Source organism: Garra rufa, chromosome 5, assembly GCF_049309525.1.
Source record: "Garra rufa chromosome 5, GarRuf1.0, whole genome shotgun sequence".
NCBI classification, from domain to species: domain Eukaryota; kingdom Metazoa; phylum Chordata; class Actinopteri; order Cypriniformes; family Cyprinidae; genus Garra; species Garra rufa.
In genome coordinates, this window is record NC_133365.1 from 33,259,156 (window position 1) to 33,279,084 (window position 19,929).

The 19,929-nt window shown below is 37.8% G+C and overlaps 1 protein-coding gene across 1 annotated transcript in view; it reads right to left on the reverse strand.

The window, feature by feature from the left end:
* LOC141334722 (multiple epidermal growth factor-like domains protein 9) overlaps positions 1-19,929 on the reverse strand; it is a 97,501-nt gene that overhangs the window by 31,624 nt on the left and 45,948 nt on the right. Inside the window, exon 3 of the mRNA XM_073839940.1 lies at positions 3,456-3,595. Coding sequence (XP_073696041.1) covers positions 3,456-3,595 — 140 coding nt within the window. The remainder of the gene's footprint in view (positions 1-3,455; positions 3,596-19,929) is intronic.

Below are 19,929 nucleotides of genomic sequence, written 5' to 3' on the forward strand. Positions count from 1 at the left end.
TATCTGACATTAAGGATAGTAAACCCCAAAAATGCTAATTTTGTCATTACTTAACCCTCATGGTTAGCCAATGATGAGGTTTGGAATGACATAAGGGTGAGAAAATTATGATACAATATTCATGTTTCAGAGAAAGCCTTTAAAAGCAGTGTCAGTGATTACTGGACAATTTGCATTACATACTGGTCTGGGAATTTGAATAAAATGAAGTGTCTGAAGAATGGGACTTTTTATTTGGAGTCTGAGGACCCACAAGACTAAAGGGGGTTTATACTGTACCAACCCAACCTAAAACACCAACCTGATCTCATGACGAAAGCGTACCTGTCTAAACTTTTTTGCAAGATGTGAAATACATACCGCCATGAACGTTTTGTGACATATTCAATGTGTCACTTCAGTTCTGACTTGAAATGTCCATTGAGTGGTGCTGTAACTATAATGCTCGGTGACATTTTAAAGGGGTCATCGGAGTTGATATGATTCTTTAGGGTCTTAATAAAAAGTCTATAACATGCTTTGCTTAAAAATTCTCAATGGTAGTGCAAAAAACACCATTTTTACCTTGCCAAAATCAGCTATGCAAAAATCAACCTAAAACAAAACATATAGAGCTGTAATCATAACTGTGTACAAAAACGATCTCAAGTGCTTGATGTTTTACCGCCTCTAGTGTTCATTTCTGTTGGAAACTGCAGTGATATGTAGTTGGTATGTATTTTGTGTCTTGCGAAAAAAATTCCCACAGGTACGTTTTTCGTCATGAACTCAGGTAGTAAAATACCTATACAAGGGCAGATTATCAGTTAATAAAGACTTATTTTCATGGTTCCTTGTACGATAATATTTTTACCAACATTTCTGATGCAGTAAACATGCTCAGTAGCTCACCTAGTACGGAACTCCACTTATGCAGCTGTGCACTCGAGTCCCATGAAACATGAGTCACGATAAACAAGCTCAAAAACTTGTAGAAGCAAGTTAAAATGGCATGATTGCTTGAGGTTTTGTGTAGGGTTTAGTGTAGGTGGAAGACATTTACTTTCCGAACATCCGTGACATGTACAAGAACCAACAGAATAAAACATTGCCAAATTCACATTTATGTTTTGGACGAAACTGAATGTACTTTTACTAATTAGACCACATTTCATTTTGAAAGTGAAGCTAAATGTGAAGCCATGAAGAAAGCCATGTAATAGCCATGAATAGCCATGTAATATTTTACAGAAATGATGCCACAAGCACACATTTCTAAAGATCCAGGGTTGGAAAATATATACGTGCCTTTACATTTTAGAAAGGAGGTACCATTTTGCAAGTCTGAAAACCCCTGTCTGGAGAGCTGGTAAGAGAGACACAGTATGGGTTAAAGCTCTGCAGTGCTGTCAGTGCATACAGCAGCAGGAAGCGCTTATGTGCAGTTGTTGAGTTAGAGTGATGACATGGCTCCTGCGCATCAGCATCAACACCAGTATTTTGTTACTGCAGTGGACTGACACAACAAAAGCCTTTCTAATAAAGATGCACTGTGGCAATGCCATCTTTCTCTAATGCTTTTCAAATTGTAATGAGAACAGTCTCTAATGAAGGTGGTGTAAGAGATAACTACTTTATGAAAACAATTCTTGGGATATAACAATTATAATGGAATAGGAAGCTTGTTTTATTGTTGCATTGTTCGATTTTCATGCATAATTTATTCAAATTTGAAGTTGTTTTTCAAGCTTCAAATTGGAATTCTGCTGTCATTTGTTATGCTGCTGCCTTATGTTAAACTACTTTAAATTACTTTTTTCCCACATCAATCTACACTCCCTACTCCATAATGGCAAAGCAAAAAACAGGTTTTTAACATTTATGCAAATTTTTTCAAAATAAAAAACTGAAAAGATCCCGTTGCATAAGTATTCATTAATTTCTGGGACACTCGAAATTCATCTCAGGAGCATTCATATTGCTTCTAGATGTTACTACACTTCGAGTGGAGTTAAACTGTGGCAAATTCATTTGAATGAGTATGATTTAGAAAGGCACACACCTCTCAGAAAAGGTCTAACAGCTGAAAATGCATATCAGACCAAAAACCAAGTCTTGAGGTCAAGATAACTGCCTGTAGAGCTCAGTGACAGACTTGCGTTAAGGCAATGATCTAGGGAAGAGTTCCAAAAAAAAATCTGCTGCATTGAAGTTTACAGAAGCATTATCCATAATGGAAGAGGATTGGAACATCTAGGACTCTAGTAAATGTCTGCCAGCCCCCATCCAAGCTGACAGAGCAAAGAATGGCAGATAATTGCCAAATGCAAATGTGCAAAGCTTGTCACATCATACCCAAAAAGACTTGAGGCTCTAAAGGTGCTTCAACTATGTACTGAGTTAAGGGTATGAATACTTATGCAAAGAGATCTTTTCAGTTTTTTATTTTTAATAAATTTGCACAGGGAGTGTAGATTGATGTGGGGAAAAAAGTAATTTAAAGTAGTTTAACATAAGGCAGCAACATAACAAAATTTGAAAAAAAATGAAGGGGTATGAATAATTTCGCAAGGCACTGTACATATTTAAAACAGCCCTTTAGATTTAATATTTTGACCAACTGGTGAGTAATACTGCTTCATATACTAGCCACTGCTTCATATACTAGCCAATTTTTACTTGCATTTGGCACTTGCCGACAACTTTGAACCCTGGCTGACATGCTAGGGGTGTCCTGTACACAGCCGCTAGGTGGTGCCACTTGCTATTGTAGTGCTGCCAGAAACAATCCAATCATTCAAAACAAATGTATTTGAAAACACACTATTTTGCAATTTGTTTCATAATTGTTTAAGGATTAATATACATCATGCTTCCCTGGTTGGAAAACATATCTGTTTAAATACAGAAAAATCACATTTTTGAACCAAGCTAGAATGACAGCACATACCAGGGGCGCCGCTCGCAATTTTGGGCCCTATGACAAAATATGAGTTTGGGCCCCCCCACCACACCAAAGCAGATCTCTGGAGGCCCCTAAAGGGCATGGGCCCTTAGAATCGTCCTAACTTACCCCCCCCTTAGCGGCGCCCCTGGCACTTACTCAGATCTGATCAACATATGTTTTTAGACAATCTGCAGCTGAGCAATTTGCACAGAAAATGGCCATAAATCAGATGATACCATTGTTTCTGCAATACATTACTTGTTAAATCCCGTCAAGGGTGATCCGTGAACCATCACTATTAATCTCACGATTAATATCAATTTTCTCCAGGTGTTCCGCACTGTAATAAATATACTTGGATAGAAGCATCAGTTAAATGACTAATTAGATAGATAACTTGAAGCTTCTGGAGACTGAGTTTCAACTACCATCCAAACAGAGATCTATCTCTGTGTGACAACCAAATGGAAAACAGTGTTCTGGCTTCTTTTGCAACTTACAGTGTGTTGTGTGCATGTGGGTGGCTCACCTGACTGTGGGTGGCAGTAGCTGCTATGATTATTGCACTGGCATGGTTGGCACCCCGTGCTGCTGAAGTGCGAGAAGCCTGGGCGGCAGTCATCACACTTGTCCCCATGCACTCCAATCTTGCAGATGCACATGCCTGAACTGCCAGAAAAATACAGAGGAACATTTATGGAGTTAGAGAGAGAGAGCTACAGTATAGAGACACAGAAAGAAAGATTTTTTGTTCATACAGAAGTGTACAGTATCCTTCAAAAGCCAGACACAGGGAGGTTAAAACCTCTGTCCACATCAAACACCAGGTTTCCTCTGAACTGCCAGAATAGCTGCTCCTTTCCATCCATCACATGTTAATAGGCCCGCTCCATGAAAGCTGAAGCCACATCTGTTAGAAATAATGCTGTAAACTAGCGGCCGAAAAACATTGGGATGCACTGATCTAGATGAAAATTCAAATTTATACATTATAGTAACATCCAAGCATAAATAATATAAGATGACTGGTTTGTGAACAATAAATACCTAAATGTATTTTATCTGTATTGGAGCAGCAGGTAGGATACACCAGAGCCTTTCCTGCCCTGGGTTATATGAAAAATGATTACACACAGGTTAATTAGTCGTTAGTGTCTGTGCTTGTAATAAAATCTCTTTGTGCTGTTTAGAAGAGAAACAGAGCGTGGTAAATATGCTCTACATAAGAAATTAAAGTGTAACAATATCAGAGCACTTAAAATGAAAAGGAACAGAAACTCTCAGAGATGAGAAAACTTCTGCATATACCATTACACACTTCAGTCTTTTGAAGAGCAAATGAGAAACACAGAAGGATGATTTCTTCTGGGAGAGGCTTGTGAAATCTATGAAAAATATCAGCAATTATTTCTTTCAAGCACACACACACACACACACACACACACACACACACACACACACACACTCACAGAGTGAATTTACTCTCCACATGTACAATCAGAAGTTCTCTGCCTTTCCCTATACTCAGAGTAATTAGACTACTTGTTATTCTGACTGATGCTGAACTCAAAGTTCCTGAGAAAAATAACCCTGACGTGTCAGTTCAGTTAAACTCGACCGCTCAAATCATATCGGTATTCCTACTGGTTTCAATAGGATGCGTACAATTTAAATAATTCAGAGCACAATCCACTACACTATAAGTAATATTAAAAGCACTTAACAACAGCAACCAGACCTAAAAACCTGTGTTTCACAACATTCAACATTAAATGATTTTTTGCAAACATTTTCAGTTTCCCCATCATATAAATAAGTAAGTATACAAGTAAAGTAAGCAAGCAAGTAAATAAACAAATGCATATATGAATAAATACATTAAAAAATACATTACTTCTGGCCACCAGAAGTGTTTTTTTAAGCATCAATTTTGCGTGTCCCATCAACTTCTGGCTACCTGATCTCATGACAAAAATGTACCTGTGGGAAAGTTTTTGCAAAATGCAAAATGCGTACCAATAAGTACATATAACTGCAGTTTCCAAGAGAATTTTCACTAGAGGTGGTAAAACTGCAAGCACTTGTATTAATTTTCATATACAGTTATGATTACAGCTCCATATGTTTTGTTTTCTGGATGCAACATCAGCCGGCATGGAATCGGACTTAAGATGCAGAATCCTTGAGTATGAATTCTGTGTAAAACATGACTCAAAGAGCTGAACGATGACAGATCGGGAAAAAAAAAGCTAAAACGGCATGCTTGCAATTGCGTTTTGACATCACATTCACTTTTGTTCCTACTATCGGGTAGGTTTACGTGTAGTGCAGATGGTATGTTATTTTTTTTTTTAAGATTTACTTTTGGCATTTTTTTGCCTTTATTGTGACAGGACAGATCAGATATGTCAGGAAGCAAAGTGGAAGAGAGATTACGGTCGGGGTCGGAAAAGGTCCTCAAGTCGGGATTCGAACACGGGACGCCCGGAACACAACAACGTTGTATGTCGGTGCACTGCCCAGAAGGCTATCGGTGCCGACATGGTACATTCACGAGTTCGCCCTTACATCTAATCTGCTTGAGCGAGTAATAAGCATATTTTGGCGTGCTGTCCTGGGGAAGAGTTCCGGGCCCGGAATACAGGCCGGACCCAGAGAACTCCCCCTGATAGTTTAGGATAGAAACAGATTAGAAGTGGGGAGTAGGGGTGGAGGAGGGATGCCAAGAAACTGTCGCTGGATGGAGGTAAGACGGCTGGCAATATATAGATGATGCGCTAATTCAATGATTGGTTAAACAAGTTGCACCTGTGCCGAATGGATTGATTATCTGATCGTGCTCCTCCCGAACCTCATCATTTATTTTAAAATGTCACAGTGCATTAGAGTTACAGCGCCACTCAGCGGACATTTCAAGTCAGAACTGCAGTGACAAGACCAAAACCAATATCTCATAAAACATACCATATGTATGTTCATCTGTTCTGAGGGGAAAAAAACTAACACTCTTTTAGCGCCACACTGTTTGCTGACAGGTTAAAACAAACACACATATGTACAGTCGTTCATTAAAACACACTTTGACATTTCTTTAAAGGGAATGTATGGCTTATAACAACGTAAAGGATTTCTCTTACTGAAATATGTAGCAGAAATATATGTAGAAAATACACGTTATTTAAATAATCTGATAAATTCAAATGGTTGCACTCGGTGAGCTATTGGTGCTACTTGTTGCTATTTTTCTGCAACTCAGAAAACAAAATAAAAGGCAACAAGAGAAGAAATCTTTACTGCTTTCCAAGCAATAACATGAGGAGTAAAGAATGGGAAGATGCCTGTGGATGAATAAAACTTCCTAAAGACCTGCGTTTTTGTTCTCTCCACTTTAGCCCTGATGCCTTTGAGGCTTTTAGTAGACTACAGCTACTAGGGATGCTCATATTGACCGTTTAACCGTTAACCGACAGTAAGAATTTTAACCGATTATTACTATCAGTTAAACGGTTTATAAGGGTTTTTTTCTATTCTTTTTTTTTTTTTTTTTTACATTTGCTGCATGGTGAAAGAAATAATGCTATATGTAAGTTATCTGTTTACTCGCGCGCGTGTCGACACGTGCAGTGTGGCTGTAGACATATTTCGCCTCACCTTTACTTAGTAAACAGATGTAGTATATGCAACTCAATGGCAAGTGGCGTTATTGGGTTATTAGAGAGTGAATCCGTGAGTGAATGTATTCAAATTCTGAATGAATTATAGTCTAGAAAGTGCGCAATAGGCCGCTCTCGTTACAATCACTGGAAAGCTATCACTCATCCTAGAGTAGTTCATCGCAATCTCATAAAGTTATTAAAAAGTAATAAAATAACCTTTACACTGCACAATTAATCTCTTATTTATATAATGCTGCCAACACTTTCTTTGTTTTAATAAGAGAGTTCGCGAAAGTGTAGAAATCAGCTAAACTGAAACCGGCACTTTGGTTGGTGAGTGGATTGTAACATAGCCTCCTCTGATTGGCCACAGTGATAATCAAATCAACATACATATCTGTGATTGGCTATTGCTGAATGCTGTAAAACACGCGCTTCTCCACACGCATATGACAGTGGATGGAAGTCCCGAACCGCAAATTGAAAGGGTTTTTGTGATGGTGTTTTTTTCGCGGATCTAAGAGTTAACCGGCAGCGTTCCAATCTATCTGTACAGCATGTCGACATGTTAAAAACTAAGCACACTGAGGTATTGGCTGGCCTGCTATATATTTTTATGTCCGACGAGAAGAATAAGACCGGTACAGTTCTTCAAAGCACATAAAAGGATTCAGTGTGTTTTAGTTTTGTCATCTTAATTAGGTAGTTATTTAATTTATACATATTTAGTGTAGGCCTATTTATATTATTCTTTTTTTTCATTCAGATTTTCTCTGTTCTCAGAAGCGCTGCTGATGCGTGATAATTTAAGTATGTCAATACAGTTTTTGTTGTTGCTCTGTATGCTGCTGTTTGCACGTTAAAATAAAACATCTGCTTGTATTTTTAATGTATCATCACAGATACTCGTGCATTCTATTTTTATTTTAAACTAATTTATTATTCTAATTTTATCAGTTAACGGTTAATGTTCGGATAACAAACGGCGGTTGTCGGTCAGGAAAATTAACCAAAATGAGCATCCCTAACAGCTACTGAATAAGCTTACAAGGTGGCGATGGATAAAAGTGTAGGCTTAAAACCAAATGCCATACCATCGATTTTTCACCACATGGAGTCTAAACACCCGCGGATATCGAGGAAATCCATGAAAGAAACTCCTTTAGTGGTTGCAGTGTCATAAGCTTTAGCATGTTTACAGCTTGCCAGGATGGCATCTAGTGTTTCTTGTCTCTGCTGTTAGCTGTGGTCTACTAAATGCCTCAAATCAGGGCTAAAGTGGAGAGAACAAAGACACAGGTCTTTAGAAAGTTTTATTTTATTTTTTTTATTTTTTTGTGTTTTTTTTTTTAACGTAAATCGGTTTCCTACTACAAACATAATTTGCGTTATATTAAGCCATAGAAGTCTTAAGTGTCCAATTTAAAAATGAAAACAAAACCACTGAGCCACAGCTCAACACTCAAAAAGACTACATTAAATGGTCAAAAGTCTCGATGTTTTTTTTTTTGTTTTTTTTTTATTGGATGAAATCTGTTAAAGTGCAATGTGCAAAAAGAGAAAAAGAGAGTGAGTGGTAAGAGAGTATTAGCAGGCATCATACAGAGCAGATTCTCTGCGCTGAAGAAGAGCAGCTCAAAGACCTTTCAGCCCGTCTCTTTGAGCTATAAGCTGACACCATGATCCTCCACAGCACAAGTCAATAACTTTGATGTTTGGCCTCACAGTCACGTCTAGAGAGAACTAAGCCATTACTGTATCCCATCCAGTGTCTATAAAGAAAGAGAGACTCATTTGAGCAGCACACTTCTGTCATGGGCTGGCTTAGTCCTTTCAATTTTAATGCATTTCAGTGTCTTCCCAAATATTCCAATTTAGTATCCATTTGAATAATAATAATAAAAAAACAGATAATATAATTAGAGCTGTAGCCTGCAGTGTGTAATTTTTCATGGTTTAAACTCCTAATTTGCAGAAACAACTGCAAGTAAATGTTTAATGAGTAGAGCAATGTCTACTTTTTGCACAGTAAATGAGTTAGGGGCTCTGCTTGGCCAAACAATGGAAGATGGAGAGGATATTTAGGAAACTTATTTGCAAACTAATTATTTCTGCAATGTGTTCAAGCACACTGCAGTTTTAAGGCTTAAAAGTAATACAAATGAGATGTTCCTCCTGGACATGATCCAGAACGGCACTGGTCGCAAACCTTAAGCTCTTGAGAACTCCGGAGAATACACTCGCTGACTTTGCCCTGAGGGTGTAAGAATGTTGAGGTTTCCATGGCAACAACACCTCAGATCACCAGAAAGTACCCCGCTGTGATTAAACTGAAAGTCTATTACAGTATAATCACCAGGGCAACAATCCCACACAAAAGACAAGCATTAAATATGCTGTGAAAGCAAATGTACAACCTTTCGTAAATCATGCAGCCTTTGCACCTGTCAAGATTAATTAATGAACCGTTTTAGCAAATTGTGAAAATGCTGATGGCACAGCACGGTTCATACCAACTCATAAGGGGGAAATATAGCCTGAATATATTCACTTTTTAAAAGTAGCAGTACAATTATTTGCGAATGCTGATATGCTCACACTGCTATTGTGTTTTGTAATACTCATGTTGGGTATTTAGGGATGTGCTGTTTTAATGAAATCCATTTGTGCAAGACCAGTTCGTTTGTAGCTGACATTAATGCACAGCATCCAGGGAAATCTGGTGGTCACTGCTTTAGTACTTGGCTACTTCCTTCCAGACTATTTAAGGGCAGTGCGGTTTGAGGCCTGGGTGGTTTGGAACCTCTAATGTATAACCCAGTTTTATTGCGGTAGTGGGTTATGCTGATCTCTGAATTATATGGTCAGACCCAAAGGTTTTCAGAGCAGTCAAACAACCTTCTGAAAGCTCTTGGCGTCCTATGGTTCAGTTGTGCTAAAGTAGACTGTCATGTTCAGTTGAAGAACACATAGTCCATCCTTGTCAGACACGCCATGTAAGAAAAGCTTTTTAGCCTTATTAAGTGTGTTTTCATTGTAGTCTCTTAAACGTTTGGCATTTTAATAAATCTACGCTTTTATTTGAAGTGACTTAAAGTGCAATCAATGCACACTAAGTTTGAGGTCAATAAGATTTAGATTTTTTAAGTAATACTTTAATTCAGCAAGGATGCATTAAAGGATGCCTTAAATTAATCAAAAGTGACAGTAAAGACTTTTACGTTGTAACAAAAGATTTTTATTTCAAATAAATGTTGTTCTTTTAAACTTTCTATTGATCAAAGAATCCCAAAAAAATGCATCACATTTTTCACAAACCCACTATCACCATAACCGTACCTTATACTATGGGGCCGTTGAATGCTTGAATCTGATTGGCTGACGAACGTTCCAATGGTGTGCATTATTTTCAGGGAAACGCACGACGAACGTAATTCCAGGCAGCACTTAACCGCATTACATGTCTATATCACTTCGCCACACGATTTCAGTTGTTTCAAAGGTCCTTACAGCCTAAAACAGCAAAAAAAACAAAAACCCACAACGACACTGGCAAAATGCGGACCGTTTATCAGCTCGGACCGCTAAGCTTCAAATTCTGCCCAGAATTCTCTGTTATAAACAGCACTGACTTAAGTCAGAAAACCAGAAGTATTAATGCTAACTATAACCATAGTGTTGTGGTAAAATAATAATACAACCTTTGAGAGAGAAATTCAAGCACCTTTTTAATGACTTTCCAGCATTTAACATAACTATTTCCAGCACGTCCCTCCAGAAAAAACGCGATTATGCGATCGCATGATTCCATGCATAATCAGCCAAAGTCCGCATATTTATGCGGGGGACGCATTTTTTCAAATACGCCGCACTTTCGCCGCATAAATTGCAGATTTCCGCGCGCAAAATATGCGGGCTTGCATAATTTCATAATCCCATTTCCGTTTGGGTCTTTGTCTTTGTTCTTTCGAGTACTATTGTGGTCGTGCGTTGCCGCGACGTTCTGTCTTGCCTCACTTCATTTTCGCGAGCCTGACCAGTCCACATCTAGTGTATTGGACATCGAGAGATTGTGAGACCCGAATATAAATCCGTGTGGCCGTTTGGCCACCCCCGCACTGTTTCAACTGGAGGACTGTGTTTGTGGGGTTCGTATGGTACCAATAGATTGTTGTGTGGATGAAATTATAAGTTGATGTGAGTGGTTTGAGTGTGGTCTGTTTGTTTATTGTTGGAAGCGTGTGCGAGTGTGTATATGTACGAGTGTGTGAGCGTGAGAAATCGGTACTAAGGGTTGTGAGTTTGCGTGATCTTATGGAGTAAATTTTGTTGTGTGTATATTGTTGATGGACCAGGTGTAATGTGATTGCATCTGTTATTTTGTTGCTTTTTTATTTTTGTTGATCAATTTATTTATTTTTTTTAATTGATTTGATTTGATTTATGGTCATTTGATTTTTTTTGTTTTTCGTGTTTAGATGATTTTGACTTATGACTATTTGATTGTATTCTTTTGTGTGTGTGTGTGTGTGTGTGTGTGTGTGTGTGTGTGTGTGTGTGTGTGTGTGTTTATTGATTTGTGTCAATTTGATGTTGATTTTGTTAATTTAGTTGGACGGGCTAAGGAGTGCTGACCACTCTAGGTCCATGTTAATGGGTACCCTTGTTCACTGAGTGATTTTGTTCTTCTGATTTTTACACGTGTCATCTGAATACACGTGTGTTTGTGGTGAAATGAGTACATTAGTGTACGTTTGAAGTGCGTAGTGAAGTGGAATTGGGGTAGGTTGGTTATTTCTCCTTGCCATCTGATGTGTTACTTTTGATTTGTCTAATTTGTTTATTTTTTTGTTTTGATTTGGAAGCCATATTAACCCCTTGTGTCCTAAATTGTGTCTGTGTGTTTAGCTTTTATCCCAGTAATAATAAAATATTGTATCTTTTTTTCTATATTCACGTCTCTGCTCTATTCTTGTGGGAACAGACCTGGGTGTCTTTGACCATTATTTCCCTGGGAGAGATTCCCAGGGTGGAGTAGTCGATGTTATAATTACAATTGAGTCCAGAATAACGAAATTCACCCCTTACGGTGCTACATCTGGCAATAAGTGTGTTGGGGGAATCACTTTTTTCTCTCTTTTTCACCAAACCGCAGTTTTTGCAAGTTCCCGCAGTTTTTGCAAGTTCCCGCAATTTCATCGCATAAAATTACATAAATATCCCGCATATTCAATCGCATTTTTTAAGAAAACGTGCCGCATAATCAAGGATTTTTGCCCGCAACAATCACAAAAAAACGCCGCGTTTTTCTGGAGGGACTGACTTTAAAGCTCTAAAATGATTCAATTTGAATGTTATTTTTAATGAGATGACCAAAATATGCTTTGCGGTAAACAAAGTAAATTTTTTTGGCAGAGAAAACATGACTAAAACGGTTTGCAAAGTAACATAGCACTTTATTTTATTTCAGAAAATATTTTTTCTACAGATTTTGTTGAACATTTGAATCGTCAGACTAGCGTATCGTCCCAGCCCTAACAGCAATATCAAAACACAATACTTGTAGAATCAAAATGTCGCACTTGTCGAAAACTATGTCGCGCTTGTTGAAAACGATTACAAGTGCTCGCTGTTTTACCGCCTCTAGTGTTAATTTTTTATTGGAAACTGCAGTGATATGTTTTGTTATTGGTGCATATTTTGTATCTTGCGAAAAGTTCCCACAGATACGTTTTTATCATGAGATCAGATCAGAAGTTGACAGGATGCTTAAAATTGTTACTTCAAAAACCATGCACTAAAAAAATGGTAATTTTTTTTTTTTTAATTTACGAATGTGTGTATGACAGGGCGCCAGAAGTAATGAATTTTTAAATATATTTATTCATGTATGCGTCAATTTGTAATAGTTCCCACAGGTATGTTTTCATCATGAGATCAGGTAGAAAAATGAATATAAAAATGGAAAGAGCATAAATTCACCACCACCACAACACTCCTAACAGCAGCATCTGCTGCACATGTCATGAATTTGAGTCTTTCTCTCTTACTCCTACTGTTATTTCGGGGTTTATTCACGCTCAGTAAAACAGGCACACTTCCCCTGGGTCATTACAGGCAGGCCATAAACGAGCTGGTGTAATATTTGGGTATCTCCTGATCTACTTTCTCTCGAATAAGTGCCAGAGAAATACTATAAAAGTCAGCTCTCTTGTAATATCTCAGATAGAAACTACTATTATCGATTGAAAAATGTTTAAATTGTGAAGCTGACTGTTTACTATTCATTGACTCTGTTATTGACTGTCGCTTCTGATCACTCACTAATGTCACTATTCTGCCACAATCTCTTCCCAAAAAACTTTGAGCTCTTGGAAATAATAACCCAGAGTAACAGACATAGAGTAAAATAGTGGATGACAGTATCTTGCCTAATTATGGTGGTGCCCTCATTCACTGGGATATTTTAGAGGCTTTTTTCTGATGGAGGAACTATATGTTTGAGCCTCAACTGGACTAACAAACTAATGTAAATTACAGCATCCCCAGAAACCTAATACTGCACCAAAATAGTGCATTCATCTGAAGCAACTAATTCAAGCTTCCGGACCACAACCAAGAGGCAAAGGTTGTTTGTCCAATAGTAGGAAAACACCATTAACCACCAGAAGTACAAGTAACATGCCAAGTGACTTGGAGTGAGGGATTCCAGTACAGGGCCATCCTGATAGAAAAGCATAAGATTTAAAAATCCCTGTTTGCACAGTGAAAATGCTGATTGTGTGGAGGGCAGTGGGAGGCCTGACAGAACAAAGCCACACTGTGCTTGGAGCAGAGCTGGAGACTGTTAATAACCCCTTCTGCCTACAGGCCAGAGCTGGCGAGAATGAATGCAGAGAGCTGTCGAGGAGAAAACGAGACTAAAAAGCAGGCAATTATAGAAAGGAAATGATGAGTGATCATCAAAGGGGGGCTGAGTTGACTTTTAACGATGATCAGGAGTATATAAATAGATAAACCTACTAAATGTTTTAATTATTATCTAAAATGCAAAGAGTTTTTTTGGTTTAAGGGTAGGATTCGTGTTGGGTCACATTCACGCACACACATGCAAAAAGTTGCAATTAAATTTGAAAGAATCACACTAGGAACAACGTTAAATTTTCTTCTCCCTGAAAAACTTTGTATTGAAATTTCCATTTTAATATTTGCTCTCACCTGGAGGCACTCAGTGAGGGGACCTTTATTTGAATGTTTAATTTACGTGAGATTAAAGTCTGCTGGGTTCTCTGCATTAATGCCACAGTGGTCGACTCCTTGAGGTTTGTGCTCATTCGAGGGGCGGGAGCTCTTCATGAGGCTGAGCAGAACAGTGAATGAGCTGGATCTGAGCCAATTTATCTGTGCAAACCCCACAGACAGGATTAGTGCTTTCTTTCCGTCACAATTCTCCAACGTCTGGCCAGACATCAGAGCAACTTCAACTGCATCACATTGAGGAACCAACTAGACTTAAACAAGAAGAAAGTTAAACACTTTTGCTCCCACCCATGGCCACTTTAAGACTTCTTTCTGCAAAAGTGAACAGACGAAGCACTTAGCAGTGTGTGATGAGCAATGCTTTTTTCCTCCCCATCAAAAATAAACCGTTCCATTGCACAGATCTTATTTTTCCTTTGGCAAGCATCACGTTTTTTTTGCCTGGCTTTTGATTAGGCCACACAGCAGGCTAAACTAATCCTCCTCACAGGCAAGAGATATCAGCAGCCAAGTCATTTCATCTTATCCAAATAAAAACAGAAATGGAAAATGGCAAATGGAAAAAAAGGAAAGAAGTAATCTCATACGCTATAGTAAAGAGTGCTCTAAGGGTGTGTTATAGCTTTGTTTAGTTAGGCTCACGCTGTTGGGTGTCAGTGTCTTCACACTTCTGGTTGGACGGAAATTAAATCCTCTGTAACAAGATCAGTAAGAAGCGTAACTGGGCTCTTCCACCACTGTGTGTGGTAGTGGGCGACTGATATGGTCGCTACATAATTCCCATACCTCAGTTTTGTTTTCATAGTGACTGCTACTCTAAAATGTGGAAAACTTTTTACTGGTAGCGTCCACAAAACTATTACGTGAACGGAATACACCGCTCTCTCTCTCTCTCACCATATGTGACCCTGGACCACAAAACCAGGCTTAAGTCGCTGGGGTAAGTTTGTAGCAATAGCCAAAAATACATGGGTCAAAATTTTTGATTTTTCTTTTATGCCAAAAATCATTGAGAAATTAAGTAAAGTTCTACCCTGGAAATCCAGAGATCTCGCGAGAGCACAATTTGAATTGTCTCTGCAAGACACTCTGGCCTCGAGCAATGATGCATGTTACTGCAATACGTAAGCAATTCTGGGAACCAATCGAATCGGTGTATCTGATGTAGGCGGGCCAGAGGCGAGCTAAGCTGATGACGACAGCGCTGCGACGTACGGAATCATTTAGTAAACATTGAAAGAGATCTATTCTACAGATGAAAATCAGTTGTTTGAAATGGCTTTGGCCGCTACAAAAGAGGAACAGAAAGCCGCGCTCGAATCTTTCCTTTGCAAGAAGGACGTTTTTGCTGTTTTTGCGGACTGGATACGGCAAGAGTTTAATCTATCAGTTAGCTCCGCTGGTAGTTAAGCGTATGGGGCGACCATGAAGGGGAACAGATCAGAACCGGGCAATGCCAGATAGCATTCGGCAGTCTCGAGTCCTGGCTGTTAAAAAAGAAGTGGCGATAAATGTTAACGAACAAGGTCTACCGGGACAACCTGATTGGGATTGTGGTGGATGAGGTCCATCTCATTTACAAATGGTAAGAGTCACTTGGGAAACTTACTGTAACGAAAAACTGAACTATTCAATTGTAATACAGTAGCCTAACTTGAACAGGACGATATGTCTCGCTGCTGAATGAAACTCTAGCGTCTATCCACATATTAGTTGATAGTTAATGAATAGTTTGATCGGACCTAATTGTTTTAATGAGATTGATTCGGCTGTCGTAATTAATAGTTATTAATCTTTTCACATTGTTTATGTTATAACATTGAAATCCACTCTTATATGTTCACCGTCGCTCTGGATACGTCACACCATGTATTGTTGTGATTGGTCTGGAGTTATCCAATTGCGTGCAGTGAGAATTTCAAATGCATGCTTGGTGCCGCCCCTCGAGTTAGGTCCTTTTCATTGCTTGAGGCCAGACCCATAATCTTAATAGATTAGGGTCTGGATTTTTCCTGGCTAGTAAAGTTCATGTTCCATGAAGATTTTTTGTAAAATTCCTACTGTAAACATATCAAAATGTAATTTTTGATTTGTAATATGCATTGTTAAGAACCTAATTTGGACAACTTTAAAGGTGATTTTCTCAGTCTTTTTGATTTTTTTGCATCCTCAGATTTCTGATTTCAAATAGATGTATCTCAGCCAAATATTGTCCTATCCTAACAAACCATACATCAATAGAAAGCTTATTTATGGAGCTTTCATATGATGTATAAATCTCAGTTTTGTCAAATTTAACCTTATGACTGGTTTTGTGGTCCAGGGTCACATATATATATCCATGTATCTTAGTGCTGTTGATTTGACATGTTTAGAAAATAATTATGTAGAAAAATAACACAGTTAACACACCTACCCCGCCCCAGACCTATGGACATCATAGTCAACCCACTGCCTATAGAACAGGGCTGGGCGATATGGCTGAAAACTGTATCACGATATCAGTGTTTCATATCGATCGATATCGATAATTATTGATATTTTTTTATGACCCATTTAAAATAAGGACCAGGAGAAAAATATATTACATTTAAACATTTTTATTTTAAACTTAACCTTCCTCTGATCATAATCCCCTCAGTGATTAAGACAGAAATGTCAACAACCATGGAAAACTTAAATAATTAAAATGTAAACATAAGTCTAAAGTCACAATGAACACTTAACAATTATCTCTTAATGCTTAATTCAAACCCCATTCATTGTCGATGAAGTGAATGGTCAAGCTAATGTATGGCTCAGAAGTACGGTTTGACCACAGGTCAGAGGTTGTTGCCAAGTACTTGGCTGACAATATTTCTTGCTGCACAGATTGCTGGTTGCCGGTAGCCAACGTTACTTCTTTCCCGGTACTTTAGCCTACTTTGTGTAATAACGAAAAAATTTATTTCACTGAAAAAATAAGTCCAAAACTTTCAACATTTTGAACAATAGGGCCCTACAATCTTTGGCTTTTTTTCAGAAATTCTTGTGTTTTAATTTTTCTGATAATCAAATGAAAGCAAAAACACTGGTTTATTTTTAATCAAATGAAAAATAAACCCTTAAAAATAAAAATAAACAGAGCTTTACTGTTAAAATTAATACATAGAAGAAAAATTATATTCAGTTAAAAAAAGTTTTAAGAATAATTGTAGTTTTTTTTTCTACAATAAAGTGGTGAATCTTGTTGTAATATTTATTTTTTATCATATATATTGTTTATGTAAATTATTTAAATGGGAATATATAAACACCTACATTATACTGCACAAAAGTAATACAAGACTAATACTGTTCTGTTAGATGTTAAACTATACTTTTATTTTGACAGGTTGCCGTGAAGTTTCTGTGTGTATACAGTATGATATGATGCTATGATCACTAATCAAACGGTAAAATTGACAAAAAGTGACACTCACAGCAGCTTTGGAGATTTATTTATTGGAGTTTATCAGTTCATGTGAGATGCAAAGGCCAAAAATTACCGGGAGCGTCACGTGTACTTCAATATGTGTGTAGTGAAAAAAAAAACGCGTCTCTGCCATTCATACATACAGAGGCAAACGGAACATGCAGGATTCATATTAAAACGGTGTTTTTGCATTTCAGTTTTCAGAGACACTAGTCCATATCGCGATTCGAATTAAGTAACAGACCAACTTTTGATTTATTAATCCAAAAATCCACGAATTCTGCGGCATTCCGCGCTATAGTAAATTCCGTTTTTATGAATGAGTCCGCGTAGACACTGTATTGTCTGTTTTTGCTAAATTTTTCCACTGAAAATATTCCTTATAAAAGCCATAGCAGGACTTGTGTGGTCTTCCAAGCAACGCATTTTGAATACATCGAGTGTATGATTCAATGGTCCCTCCATAAAAAGAGCCATTTACTTAATTCCTGAATAAATCAGCCATTTGAACAAATCAAATGAATGAATAACTAAACTCATTAACACATTTACTGCCACCTAATGGTAGTTTTAGTTTCTTATTTAGAGAGGCATTCCACTAAAAATAACGCCATATTTATATATTAATGCAAATGTTAATATTTATTTCTAAAGTATGGAAGCCCGTACTTTTATTCAGCCATTGAATAAAAAATAAAAAAGATAATTGTGACTTTTTATCTTGCACTTTTTACTTTTTTTCTCGGAATTGCACGATATAAATCTCAAAAGTGTAAGAAAAAAAGCCTGAATTCCAAGAGAAATAAAGTCACAATTCTAAGAAATAACACAAAATAACATAAAATCCCGAGTTATTAAGTGAGAATTGTGAGATATAAACCATCTTTTTTCACTCTGAAAATTGGACTTTATAACTCGCAATTGCACGTTTACTTCAAGTCAAAATTGAGAGAGAGAGTTTATATCTTGCATTTCTTAGAGAAAATTCAGAATTGCAAGTTTGTATCACACAATTCTGAAAAAAGTCAGAATTGCAAGATATAAAGTAAAAATGGCGAGTTTACAGTATATCCCGCAATTCCCCCAAGACTTTATAACCTGCATGAGTTTACAACTTGCAATTCCGAGTTTATATCACACATCTCTGAGAAAAAAAAAAGTCAGAATTGTGAGATGACAAGTCGCAACTACCTTTTTTTTCAGTGGTGGAAACTGGCTTTCATCTACTCCATCCAACAAAGTCTTTTTGAAGCTTTTCTCATTTAACACAATAATGACTTTAAATAATTTTAGATAGATAGATGGATAGATTTTCCCCTTATTTTTTTTGTCCATGTCCATTCCTGATACTGCCCAGTCTGGATAGCTGATCACTTAGCAAAGCAGGAATACAGTAATAGCAAATTACTGACAAGTCATTAGAACATAAAAGCCCAATGGACTCGGAAGAGAGGCTGTTATAAATCAAAATTATGACTCTTTCAGCACACTCTAGGCAGACATTGCCCTTTTGCACTAGGTGAAGGCTTGATTCATTACGGCATGTCCTGATCTGAACCAGATCAACAGCAACATCCAGTAGCATCAACAGAGCATGGCAGTATAGTTAGCCAGCCTTGGGGATTTCAAAATGATTGGCAGGCCAGCACGAACTGTGTCAATATCATTTGAATAATTAAATAGCTCAATCTTATTTCATGCACCCACAAGATCAAATATTAGTCTGCATATAAGATGTGAGGGAACAGAAAGCCTCAAGCACCTTAGCATATTGGTAGTGTTCATTTCACGCCACTGGCCCTTTTTACTGGCTTTGGCACTACAATATCTTTGTTTAATCAGTCCAGCACCTCAGACAGTTACATTTTATTTAGCTAGAGGTCACAAAATTCTCCTAAACATAAGGTTTGTCTCATCAATGTGTAGTGAGGACACAAACTGACTTCTTATCTCTATAATTACAGTAGCACAGACTCCAGTAATCAGTAATGAACTCACATGGTGTTAAACAACATGCTGCTCTTGGTGTAAAAGCTCTTGAAGGTCTGGCTATTGCATATATTGATTTTCTGAATAGGGAATTTCTAATGATGGCTCAATGAAAGATGAAACACTTTCCCCACAATAGTGCAAAACAGCAATGAGGAAAATGTCAAGAAACAAATGTCTATTAAATCGTTTCTAACACAGAAAATAATGGGTTTAATTATAAAAAAAAAATGTCAGGCATTATGATTCATTCTTCTGGAACTCTCTCGGCAATTACTGAGTATAATAGAGCGTCGTCCCACCAGGGCCCCGGACGTCTTGCCTGGATCACATCCTCTGAAACCATGCACACAGAGTCATCTGATTGGATGACAATCCCTGGAAGGTCATGTCTTGACCGGTCTTTTCTCTTTGTCCTCCAGCATGAATAAAGCCTTTTCAGATTATATCAAACAGGGCTTGTTCAATCGCTCACAGCCGTGGCTGCACCCAGGGAACAGAGAGCTGCCGTGGGCAAGAGGCCAGGCTGTAGGACGAGGGGCTGGGGCTGCCGTCATACACACAACTTCACACCATTACCTCTCCATGGCTCATGAAAAGAGCCTTTAGACCTCACAGCAGACTGAACCAAAATGGACAATGAT